Source organism: Numida meleagris, chromosome 1 (assembly GCF_002078875.1).
Source record: "Numida meleagris isolate 19003 breed g44 Domestic line chromosome 1, NumMel1.0, whole genome shotgun sequence".
NCBI classification, from domain to species: Eukaryota; Metazoa; Chordata; class Aves; order Galliformes; family Numididae; genus Numida; species Numida meleagris.
In genome coordinates this window covers 183,905,731-183,918,241 of record NC_034409.1, presented here as the reverse complement: position 1 = coordinate 183,918,241, position 12,511 = coordinate 183,905,731, and the positions used below count along the sequence as shown (strand labels likewise).

Genomic DNA, 12,511 nt, shown 5'->3' with positions numbered 1-12,511 from the left:
TGACACAGTAATTAGGGCAGAAGAGGCAATGTGACACTAAGTCATCTTAAAGCAGGTTGCAATGATCATACCCCAGTTCTGCTGTTCACTTCAGAAATGTGTCTCTCCTATCAGAGACATGGCTGCTGGAATGTCACTGCAGGTAGGAAGCAGCTCAGTGGTGACCTGCCTGAGAAAAGAGGTACTGCAGTGCAGCCCTCCGCTGTCCGTGGTCCCAGCAGCTGTGTCCCAGCAGATGGAGAACAGGCAGTGAACCACATGGTCCTGAGTGTGTGACCTCACTTCCATTTTTATTTTCTTGTGTTTCATATAAATGTTAAGTGCATGGCTTTCAGTTTCTCATGGCTTGGAAGTTTTCCTCTTTAAACTGCTAGTAGCAAAAAGAATTGTTTGGACTTTTCAGGGAAGTCTGATAAACACCAATCCTCATCCTCTTAAGAAGTTTCAGACAGAGACAACGGGGCACAAAGCTTCGGGTTCCAACCAGCCCATGTTGTGTCATTCTGACACAATTTTGCAATCTATAGGGAAACTATTTCCCAGCTGGCACTCAGGACAAGACAATTGACTACATTATGAGGAAAACACTTGCCAGCAGATGTGTGGGCAAAGTACAAAATGAAACTATTAAGTAGGGGATATTTCTCATACAGAGTTTTATGTCCAAATAAGAGGGATCAAAGCAGGTAGAAGTTCAGAAGATCAACAAAATTAAATTATCATTCAGACTGACATTGGATACTACAGCTTTAGGGGCGAGACAAGTCAGCTGTCTGTTACTCCAGAGTTCTGTGTTTGAATGGAAAGCCATTGCATCACCAAAAAAAAAAAAAAAAAAAAGAGGAAAAAATGTAGTGTATTGTAAATCAGAGTTCTTTGGCAGATTTTTCAGGACTGATGTTTCACGTAAGTTAAATCTCCAGTATATTCAAAATTTCTTTTTCTGAAGAACATTGCAGCACTAATTGAAAACATCAGAACAGGAAGTGATGTTCTGAAACCTACCAAAATTACTCTTTTAGTATTTAGAGAAGAGAGAAAATAGTCTCTCTTTTGACAAAGACCTATATCTCTTCTCCCACTAGAGAATCTTTGAACAACCTTAATGAATGTTACACTGGAGCCACTGTCCTTTCACATTCCTTCTTAGAGGTTACAGAAAACTCCTGCCTTTAAACTAGAATCCTCAGCTAGGATTCACTGAAAATTTCCAGAATCTCAAAAGTTCTTCTTTCAAGGCTTTCTAATTGAAATAGATACTCTTGGCCTGAATGGTACCTTAGGGTGCATTCTTCTCTGGAAAAGAACACCTTCACAAAATGGCTGCTTGAACCATTCCCAGTCTCTGAGAAGACAATTCAGTAGAACAGTCCAATATCTAGCATCAAGTTTAATCTTTCCCATAGAAAAAAAAAAAAAAAAAAAAAAAAAAAACCATGACATGGAAAAATAGCTAATAAGTTTTATTTGCAGCTTCAGAATAGTCCATTTTACATAATTTCTCTCTATTAGCTGGAGCAAGCTGTTCTGTACACTGTGCTTTCCAATCTGGATCTTTAACCTTTAGTCACAAATACTTTGTCATGTTTCTGTTCATGGACATACATCATGCGTTCTTGCTTTCAAGACTTGGTATAAGACAAGAAAGGCTGTAGCATTAGGAAATTTTCTAACTTTAAGGATGGGAAATGACTTGAATAAATTGAAATTGAAAGGTATGGAAATTCTAGCATTGGGCATTATTAGGAATGATTTTGACAGTCTTGATCCTAGCATGGTCCATGCCTCTCACTTTTTAGGTGTGTAGAAGTTTGAGTATTTAGGTCCACCAAATGCCTTCCACTGTGGCTTGACAATATCCTAGCCATCTTGATTTTTATTTTCAAATATGAGCAGAAGCACATTTTTCTTAGAAGACAGGCATCTCTACCTGCTGCCTAAGGTGTATTACAGTGTAGAGTTAGTTTCCCAAGAGGCCCCCAGATTTAGCCACAGTGAGGATAAAATTAGGCAGATCAATTCCTAGGCTTGTTGTTACAAGAACTTTCCTGGGAAGCTGAAGGGACTGAACGTGGGAAGACTAATGCTCTAGAAGCATGATTAGACCACTAAATGTTAGACTATCCCAAATGTTGATGCTTTCTTCCACCCTGCTTAATGAGCAGCCAAGAATGTAGGCACGGCTCATAGGGCAAGAAAGATTAACTCTAGGCAAATTAATTAGGCACTACTCTGAGTAAGAATAGGTCTGGCTTCCTGGAGTGTTTCTGCCCAGCAATCCAGTTAACTCATAAGCACTTTGTGTTGTTCTTGTCTAAGGAAAAAATGTATTTCACGCATCACATGTGGAGATTGACATCTTTATCAAGTTTTGCTTCATTTCCAGCAAACAATGAGGCAAAAAGGTGATTCTCATTACTGGTCTACACCAAGGAAATATGGGGTCAGCTGACACAGGAGTAATGAAAAAGTAGAGTCCTTATTGCCTGACTACCCAAAAAGTTAGGTTGAAATCTTACCAATAATCCCATTTCTGTGCAGCTTTCAGTTAGAAAACTGAAAGACAAAAAAAGAAGAGTTAGCTGAGGAAAACAAATTCAAAACTAAAGACTATGAGTCTCATCTGACACATGGGTTAAAGCAGTTTCTTGATGGTTTTCCTTCCAGGCACAGAAGGTAAAGATAATACAGAACATAATGAAAGAACAGATCAGAGCCTTGGAAAGCAAAGCTTACTTGCTAACAAGAAATTTTTGCCTTTTAGACCTGTGTAGATAACAACCTTCTCTCAAAGTGCATAAAAACAGTGCATTAGGGACCTATCTAAAATGATAGTCACCGATGTCTTACCCTCAGGATACGAAGGTATAAGGAATCATCATCTGCTTGTTCGGAGTGATAAACATTCTTCCCTCAACTCTGAGTAAATTCAGAAATGTTTCATTTGGGGTTTACATTGTGTTTCAAGAGAACACATCAAAGTATCCATTGAAACCAAGGACACTAGTAGTTTATCAGGTGGCTTGGTCATGAGGCCAGTGTGTTTCTAATGACAAATCATCAATTGTAAACATCGTTACAAGGAATTTCTCTTAACCTGAGACAACATTTCTGAAGGCTAGCACTCATATCAGTCTGCTTTTGGAAGGGTTTTATTTGCTCAGTATTGACTCAGTGCTTTCAGAGGTGGCATTCAATAACAGTAACAAAGTGTTTCTGTAAGTAAAGCCTCCATATAGATCCTCTTCTTTGTAATGCAAAGGCTTTCTTAACATACTTCAGAAGAGTACTGCTAACTCTATTGCCGAACTCAGACTTGACAAGGAAATATTTATAGGACCTAGCCCATGATAGTAGAGGAAAGAATGCATGTGTCCATGGAATTCTAACAAAAATGATGATCTGTGAGTGTGAAATTGTGCATGTTTATAAGGAAAAACATAAGGCAGGTGATTTCCCTCCAGAGTTTCTGAAGCACTGGAAGATCAATGCTTGCGCAGGGATTAATAGAAGAATGTTGTGGAACAGGGAGATTCAATACGTCTAGGTTCTTCATCCCTATGTAGCAAATTAAGTCGCTTTCTTCCCACTCTGTTAAAACACTACTTTGGAGGCACTGGGAACAGGAAAATTCTGTTTATCTGTGAATTTCATTTGAAGAACTATGTACGTCCAGAAAGCCTGGCTTAATCTAGAAGGGTGGTATTACATCCAGAATTTATTTCTGACTATCATTTCCCTGCTGCAGTTTGAAAAGTAAAGGGATTTCCTAAAGGAAATTCCTAAATTGCATCTCAAGGTCTGCTGCAAACAGTTTGAATAGAATAGTGCTTTAAAGCATTTCTGTATTATATAGGTAGTATCTTTTGGCCTGAAAAGCTACTAAAGGGCAGAATTAAACCAAGCTGAAAGCAAAGACTGAATCTGCCTGTAAATGCTGCGGAAATAGAGAATACGTCATTCTGATACAAAGGATCTTAGGCTAAAAATGTACAGGTGTCATAGAACTGGCACTTCCCACAAATTATTTGGATATTTAAGTCATTTGGAGCCATTCCTACCTGATGTATTAACAGATAAACTCTCCGTTTTACAAAACTCTCCATTTTGTCTAGGAAAAACAAAATCAGACATTCTAGGCTAATAATTCTATCAGTTACAAAAATATTTTTAATATGCAGTCTAATTAGGATAATAAATTTTAATAATCTTTCTCAACACAGAGCCATATAAAGACAGAAAACTACCTTCCTCTTAGTCAGTATTACAGCTCCTCTACAAAGCTTTTTTGAGTTAACTGTTAAAAATACAAGTCATAAAATTGCACTTATTTATACAAATAAACACTGAAGTTATTTAAAGAAGCCTGATTTCCTTCGATAAAGAAGAGGGTTTTTTTATAAAGACATTCAAATGAATGGATCTTAAATATTAGCAAAAATAATTAACAAAAAAAATGCTTCTTACATATGTAGAACTCATTCCAGCTTCCAGCAAAGACTTAATCCTGTCTTTTCCTAAGTTCCATGACAACCATTTTAAAACTGATTTTCATATGTTTTATGCTTCGGTCTGCTAAATGCCCATTAAATGGAAAGAAGACTTTTCAGTGACCTACTCACAGTTTGGCACATTCTCCAGAACATCAGGCCTTGATGCTGATAGTACTGAAATGAGAACAGGTTTTCTTCCTTTCCTCAGAAGTTATCTCATGAGATGGAAGAGAGTTAGAGAGAGAAAATTACAGGCGGCAATCAGCAGTACTCAACACAAGTTACATTCTGTCATTCCAAAGAACAGATTATTGTCCTCTGTCCTGGTCTAAATTACACAAGTGACTGACATGACCTTTAGCTGATCCAAATTTTGGAGGTTCTGCAGCGTTGTAATTCTGTCTGACAAGATATTTACATTTTCAGTGGAAAATCTACATCCTAACGTTGTGAATGTCAGAAGCATTTAAACATCACGTTCAGATTATGTTACTTAGGCACCTGAACACATTTTAAAACATATCTTCAAAGTTGTGGTTTTTTTGAGAGATACAAAGAATTAGAGTTATTAGCTGCTCTGTGTAGAGATGTTTTAAAAACGGATAGTGCAAGCATGTTGTTGTACTTGCTGTTTTTTACTAACCATGTCTTTCTGTGCACTTCTTAGTCTTCTCCTGAGACATCCTTCCTTGCAACAACAGAAAAGTTCCTTCAAGAGGAAGAGAGACATACCAAAGAGTTTGAAGAACGTTTAAATTCACACCTTGAAGAACTGCAAAGACTTTCTGAAAACACTCTTAAAAAATACACCGGGCTACAGCAAAGTAAGCATACTTAAGCCAGTCACACAACTAAGAAAATAAAAACACATGTAATCACTGAAGAGTTTCTTAAAACTAAAATGTGCAACTAAGTTAATAATGTCTTTAGGCACATTGCAAGAAGCATGTTAACATAAAGGCTTAACATAAAGGCTTCAATAAGTTTTTATCTTCCAGATTTAGATAAATCATAACCTGACTATACTACAAAACACTGTACCCTAGACATAATGCAAAATATACAGTTTTCTTTTGCACAGTTAAATCAAGAGCCTGTTGCAGCACTGTACATTAAGTAAGATATTTTCAATTCTGTGGTGTACAAGGGCTAGTAAGTAGAATTATTTCCTTGAAAATATAATCAGCCAAGAGAACTTCTCTAGATTGCACAGAACAAGAATTATAAGGGCTTTTAGCTATGTCATAGCTCCTAGCATTAAGAGCTTATCTATGCTCTGGTTATTCTTGGCTATAGAAATAGCCCTTGGGACTCTTGAAATGAGAAGTTTGAGCTTTTGATTTCTTACGCTGTAAAGCCATGCAGTACTGTAGGAGGAACACAAGCAGACAAAGCACAAAGCTACTTTGAAGCCACCTCTATTGCTCCTTTTTCCAGACCTATAGATTTCACCTGGACTGAGTCTGATCTCAGGTGCTTTCCATGCTTTACATTAATACTTAAGATTTTTAAATCCCATCATCAAAAGCACCTTCAAACGATTTTGATACTATACTGGCTTGTTGTTTAACTACACTGGAATAGGGAAAAGCCTTTTACTTCAGATGACTTGTGATGAGTCTTTGGAGATGGCCTGAATTCCTTATATTTTTCTGCAACTTAGAAAAACATTATAAAACTGAGCAGAGCTAATTCAACTCCATATGCTAAAAAACTGCATAATGTTGAGATTCCTTTTATTTGCAATTCAAACTGGATTCTATTGCTGTGTAAGCGAAACAAATTACAGGCAGTGTTGATGAACCACCAATTTCAGTGAAAGAGATACTGAAGAAGTGCTTTCCAGCATAGACTGCTGCCAACTTCCTGGAAAAATCTGGATAAAAATAATACCAGACTGTCACACAGCTCCAGCGTGAGTAAAACAAGTGTTATTGATATTCAAGACCACAGCAAAAATGTAAATTGTTTTTGCAAGATATATTTCCATTACGACAAAATATACTACATCACACACAAAATACCAAGATTTTAAATACCAGTTTGCAATAAAATGAGTAATGAAAATGAGGGCATCAAAGATTCTTTACAGGAAAACTCAGGGAAATTGCTAGACTCAGCTGGAGAAATGAAGACTGAATAAAAAGATGAAAGGACATTTGAACAAACTAAATATGTATCCATCCTCAATTTAAGGAGAGATGCATCTGGATTTTTTGAAAGAACTAATGAGAAAATTTAGGAACCTCTCTAAATGAAGCTAAACTTTAAGATAGGAAAGATTTGCAGAATCAAAAAGCAAATCTTTCAGAAAGCGGAAGAAGAAAAAGGGCTATTAGCCAATTAGCCAGATTCTTTTGATGCTTCAAGGTTTAAACATGCAAAAAAAAGTCAGCATGCCCCAGATCTTTAGAGGAATGCTCCTCAGTCCAGTTAACTTTCCAAGGATCCCGCTTGTAATACAAGTTTGTGTGATTATGTAGAATGAATGAATGAAATTATAAAAAAATGAGTAAGATTTTCTTTCTAGCCTTTTAAGATCCGGCCAAGCTCTTAACTTTGGCTAATGAAACACCAGAGTCAGTTTCAGCTTGGCTTTTGTGGAATAGCGTATAATCAACCTCTACATGAAAAGCGTTGAAAACTGCAAAGCGCTCGTGCCCGAAGAGCCTGCTTGTTCACCTGTACTTCCTGCACAGAGCACGTTGCACTGAAAATGTGCTGAGTCAGTATGGATTAAAGTCCTGGTTCTTAACACCTCTTTAACTGAAAGATCACCTTTCTCTTCCACGGCCAAAATCAGCAGAAGCTGCTAATCTCACAGCGCGCATTTGAACAAGGGCCCAGTTCTGCTGCAGTCGACTCAGAGCCACACCGCAGGTCCTTGAGCGGTGCCACCTGCGTGTGGCTGCAGAAAGACCTTTGAATCATTAACTTAGGAGTAGTATTTCTGAAAGAGAGATGTTATTGCTACACATACAGTCTTAGGAGTAAAATTCAATGCAAATGCATATTTTAAAATTTTAAATTGATGAAATGCTTTGATTGTATTAAAATGTAGAAACTTGCTTGAGCTGGCGAGAGGTTTGTTAAGGAAAATACATATCCCTGATGCTATCGTGACTGAAACAGTTTGTACAATATATGGCATTTCACATTACTGGGAAAAAAATTTTAAAGAATGATGGACAGCAGAAATAATAAAGTCTGAGAATTATATCCCTGCAAACAGGGATCGGGGATGCATACATATTGCTAAAAGAATAATCAGATGGGTCCAAGGCTATAAATGTCTGAAAGTACCAATAAAAATGAATAAGAAATGAATTATTAATTGTAAGCTCTTTTGAGAGGACAAGGTGAAACGCTCTGGAGCTAAGGATTAGTCAAAACATACAGAAGATTGCTCTTCTACTTTATGAAGAGCTGGCAGTGGAAAATTCTTATAAGCTGCTGGACTTCTTTTATGATTTTTCAAAGCTTCACCGAAAAACATTTTTGGCTCACAGTTGAAAGACTTTTTTTAAATGAAAGAACAATGGTTCAGACTGCCACCAGCCTTTTTTGCTGAGGAAGAGCAGAGGTCACGTACACACAGTTGCCAACATGTTTCATCAAGGTGCAATTTTGAAATAGTTGGTATTGGACGAGCTGCCAAGACATTGCTGTCCAATTCACTTTCCAAAATGTTCCCTAATGAAACAGTGGACTAGAAACATTTAAAAGTAGCTTACATGAGAAGTGGTCATTTAGCACATTTTCTTCCTACTTCATTCCTTACTGTCTTCTTTTAAGTGTGGGAGATTTAGGAATGGAAGAATAGAAGAGCAGCGCAGAGACTCTGGGTAGTCTGGGACGTGGGTACTCATGGGAACACTGCAGCCCAGGATGCAAACAGCAGCAAAGCACCACCACATCAGCACAAAAACAGACAAACATGAGAAATAACTGGCACAATTGTCTTGCTTTTCCAATGGGAAGACTTAAATGATAGCTTTAGCTTATCCAGTCCAGACTAGAGTCCCTACATCACCATTCTCATCACAGCATGACTGCTTGTCATTCCTGGTCTACTGGTGGTGTAACCACACAGAATCAAGCCCAACAGCACTCAGTCACCCACAACCAGACTAAACAAAATCAGGGGGAAGGAGAAGGAAGTCATAACCATAGGCTGCCTAACGCGATGAGCCCCAGCTGATATTATTTCCATGGTCTGTCATGGCAGTTGTCACATTTCTATTGCTACAGTCCACCCAGTTGTGTGCCAGGCTCCATCCAGGAGCTGGTCCTGCTGCTTTCTGCCTCTGGATCTATCAAAGGTCAAGCAGCGGGATGAGTGCTGTGTGAAGGACCTCAACTATACTGTACTGATCAAGGGATTTACATTCCCATGCAGCTTTACAACAAGCAATTATATCATTGCCATCACTTTTTTTTTTCACTTAAGTCTATGCAAAATAGCTACTCACTAGATCTCCCATCAGGTGTCTTGTTCAAGCAAAATGCCTTCTTCCCCAACAAAGCAGTCTGCTTGGAAAAAGCCAGGTTAAAGATGGCTCATAGCAGAGCTTCTTTGAATTGTTCAACATGGAAGTGCCATATTCGTTTTTCCTTGCTGCGGGGTTCAGATCTCAGAGTTATTTATTCATCATGTCTGAGGGACTTTTTAATCACGCAGGCACCCTCAAATCTATAAATAGGCTGCAACTTAATGTACCACATTGAAATCCCATTAGTGGATTGACCAACACCCCTGGACTGCATGCGACTCGCACCCCAAACCAACAATCCCATTGCTTTGTTCCTGTGCTCTACTCTTAGCCACAGTGCTAGAGGCCTTGAATCAAATTTATCAAGAGTGTGCTTGCCCAGTTATCCTGTGAGAACCAGTCTCTGTGCAAGGAAAGTCCAGGACCCTCCTGCCACTGAATTGCCTGCGACAGATGTAGAACTTACTTACAGGCTTGGCTTGAATCCTGCTACGATCCCAGACAGAACAACAAATCCAACAGAAGTCCTGGGTTCTGTTTCCCACCTAAGCACCACAAGAATTTTGTAGCTGAAACTCTTCCACCGTATACAAATAAAGGTGGCACACAGAAGACAGGATCAGCTGAAGACCTGAACCTATGGGTATGATGAGAACACTCTGTGTGGGGACAGAGGGGTTTCCCTCTGCTGGTACAGGTGTTGGACTGGGACCACATGCCCAATATTCTCCTGGTAAGAAATGTTTCTGTGATGCAGGTCCAAACTCAGAATGGAAGTGCAGGATCCAGTTCACATCTGCTGGAGCCAAGGGTGCATTCTAAACCTGTGCACATATTATCTGGACATCCAACATAAACATTCTGAAAGTACAGTGCACTGTATTTCCCGTATGTATTTAAAAGTGCTATTTCCTGACCATCAGGATTTGAATAAACATTTTCTTGAAGTTTGATGGAAACAGAAGACTGCTAAGATTCATCTCTATTTCTTCTTTCAGAGCATGGGCCTCTGTCACTTGGTTTGGGGAACTCAGGGCCATTTATAACACAGACGGCCAAATGTCCACTGTGAGGATACTTGACACAAGTCTTCTTTGCTTAGCACTTTGAAGACATAAATCTCCATTCAAACCCTGATCTCTAAGTGGTTGACTCAGATTTGATTTATGCTTTGAAAAACTGGTCTTAATAGATTGCTTCTGTAACTTGATTTATCAGAAGGCAATGGCAAGTTTGTAATGACTTCACCTGATAATGAGCTCTCTTGGAAACCATAAGACTCTGCAGAAGAAGCATCTCAGCGTGAGTTTTCTGGTAAAATGCTAGAAGTAAATCATTCAATTTTGCCCATAAGCTCCCGTATGCTGGGAAACAGTTTGAAATCCTATTTCTAAAACACTTTTGACGGCAACTGACACTTGGAGCAATATGTACAGTTAAAAAACAGAAGCACGGTTACACCTTAAGCAGAGTTCAGAAGAGTTGACATTTGGGCAACCACCATTAATTTCCTTCCTGATTACTTCCCAGTGATTTCTGACAGTTTCAGTCTACAGAGGCTTCATACTACTTTTTCAAATCTGCATTCTCCTGTACCAGCAAAAGGAAACTTGGTAGAAAATGTCAGAATCCATTCATTGTTTACTAGAGAAAAACATTTTTTTTTTAAGAGTCAAACTGTGAAATCAATTCTAACTTCTGCATAATGAACAGTACTGAACATGTAATACTGTTTTCCTCTCAATTAGTGCTCAGTAAAATTGCACATTTCAGGAAACTGAAATACAAAGTCTCTTATTAGCATTAAGCTATAGGTTCATAGTAATAAACATTTGGCTCCAAAAAGGTGATCATCATGACCTGAAGAATCTGTAGATGACAAGAGACAAAGGAAGGGCATAAGAAAAAAGCAGAAGTGAAAGATGTAATTAGAGAAGTACTCTTAAATATTATCTAGCCCTGCTGACCTTTTACCTATTTTGTTGTTGTTATTAGCCAGTTAATTGCTCTTATGTGTCACAAACTGAACTCTTGCAGAAAATGAAGGGGAAAAAAAACACACAATAACAGTTTCAAGAAAAGCTCTGCAAATCTACAAAGTCATTGCTGGAGCTGATGAAAAACCCTACAGGTGGAACTGTCCAAACTAAAGCAGCCACTCAAAGCTCAGGACTTCGATAAACCATAGAATCATAGAATCATAGAATGGCCTGGGTTGAAAAGGACCTCAAAGATCATCTAGTCTCAACCCCCCTGCTGAATGCAGGATCGCCAACCACTAGACCAGGCTGCCCAGAGCCACGTCCAGCCTGGCCTTAATCATACAGAGAGAGTATCACAGGACAAGGAGGAGAGGAGGACCTCAGTGAGGAACTGATGGAAGAGGAAGATGAGGAAAAGGAATCTGTAGAAGAGGTCAGAGGAAAGTGCTTTCATTCTAGGTGCCCAAGAAACCAAGCACCCTCCAGAACATGCATGTTTGGAGTACACACTCTTTTGTTTGCTTCCTCAGGCACAGATTTTGCTCCAGCTGAACACTTCCTTTCAAAAACATTCAAACTGTCACATCTCCACTGTAGCCAAATAAATATAGGACGAAATGCACTCGGTGTGTGGGAGAACAGAAGCAACTGGGAGACAATGCAGACCAAGCAATGACCCTTACAAAGGCATCATTTTGGAGCTCTCCAATTGAAGGAAGCAGCTCACAGCACAGAAGCACAAACAATTTAAGTGCCAGGGTATGGCTTGGTGAGCAGAGGGATTCCCCTGCAGACTTCCAGCTGGTCCCTCAGTGGTAAAAACTCTTCTGAATATATGATGATGACCATCTTGTCCACATCCTTTGCTGTGCATATATCCCAACAATGCTGCAAACTGGAGGGAAACAAAACAAACCTTAACAGTTTATCCAAACTCTTTCCTTTAGTTTTAAGCAAATTTTGTATTTCAAAAGCCTCCTAGTCTGCAGGACATGCTTAATTCTGGGTACTATCAATAGCAGTGACCATCCCAGCATAACGGGATGGGTACCTCCCTTTGAATTGGGTTATTCTGTAGCTAGTCATAGTCTCGTCCCACTTGGGGAACATTTGCCTTAAGACAAAGCCTAATGCAGGGGATTTGCTAAGTTTGGTGGGGTTTTTTTTGCAAAACAAGTTTGGTCATTCATAGCATTCTGCATGAGAACAATACACTGAGTTAATGCAAGAAGCAGGAGAACAACCTTTTGTAGGCACGCATACAAACAGTCCCACTGACCACACTGGGACCGGTGGAAGATGGCACCTGACGTAAAGATTGGAGTGGTCTCTGACTTTCTGCCTGAGCGTACTTCCCACTACACTTCCATGCATCACAGCATCACATTCTTTCTTGCTTGGTCTGTATTTTAGCCGCAGTCAAGTACTGTCAGGTTTCCTCCCACAAGATTTTTGAAGTTTAAGGCCTACTATGTGCCTTAAAATACTTGGATAAGAAAGGGCTTTAGAGCAATACAGAATTACTGAATCATTTAAGTCAGAA

The 12,511-nt window shown here is 39.0% G+C and overlaps 1 protein-coding gene across 4 annotated transcripts in view; it reads left to right on the top strand.

Annotated features, from left to right (window-relative positions):
* The window catches only part of DEUP1 (deuterosome assembly protein 1), a 62,639-nt gene that overhangs the window by 41,333 nt on the left and 8,795 nt on the right, over nt 1–12,511 (top strand). For 2 of the 4 annotated variants that reach the window (XM_021382005.1, XM_021381998.1), the window contains one exon: nt 5,161–5,317. In XM_021382005.1, coding sequence (XP_021237680.1) covers nt 5,161–5,317 — 157 coding nt within the window. Of the gene's footprint in view, nt 1–5,160; nt 7,821–12,511 lie in introns of those variants that run through there. The other 2 variants (XM_021382017.1, XM_021382011.1) reach the window with 1 other exon arrangement.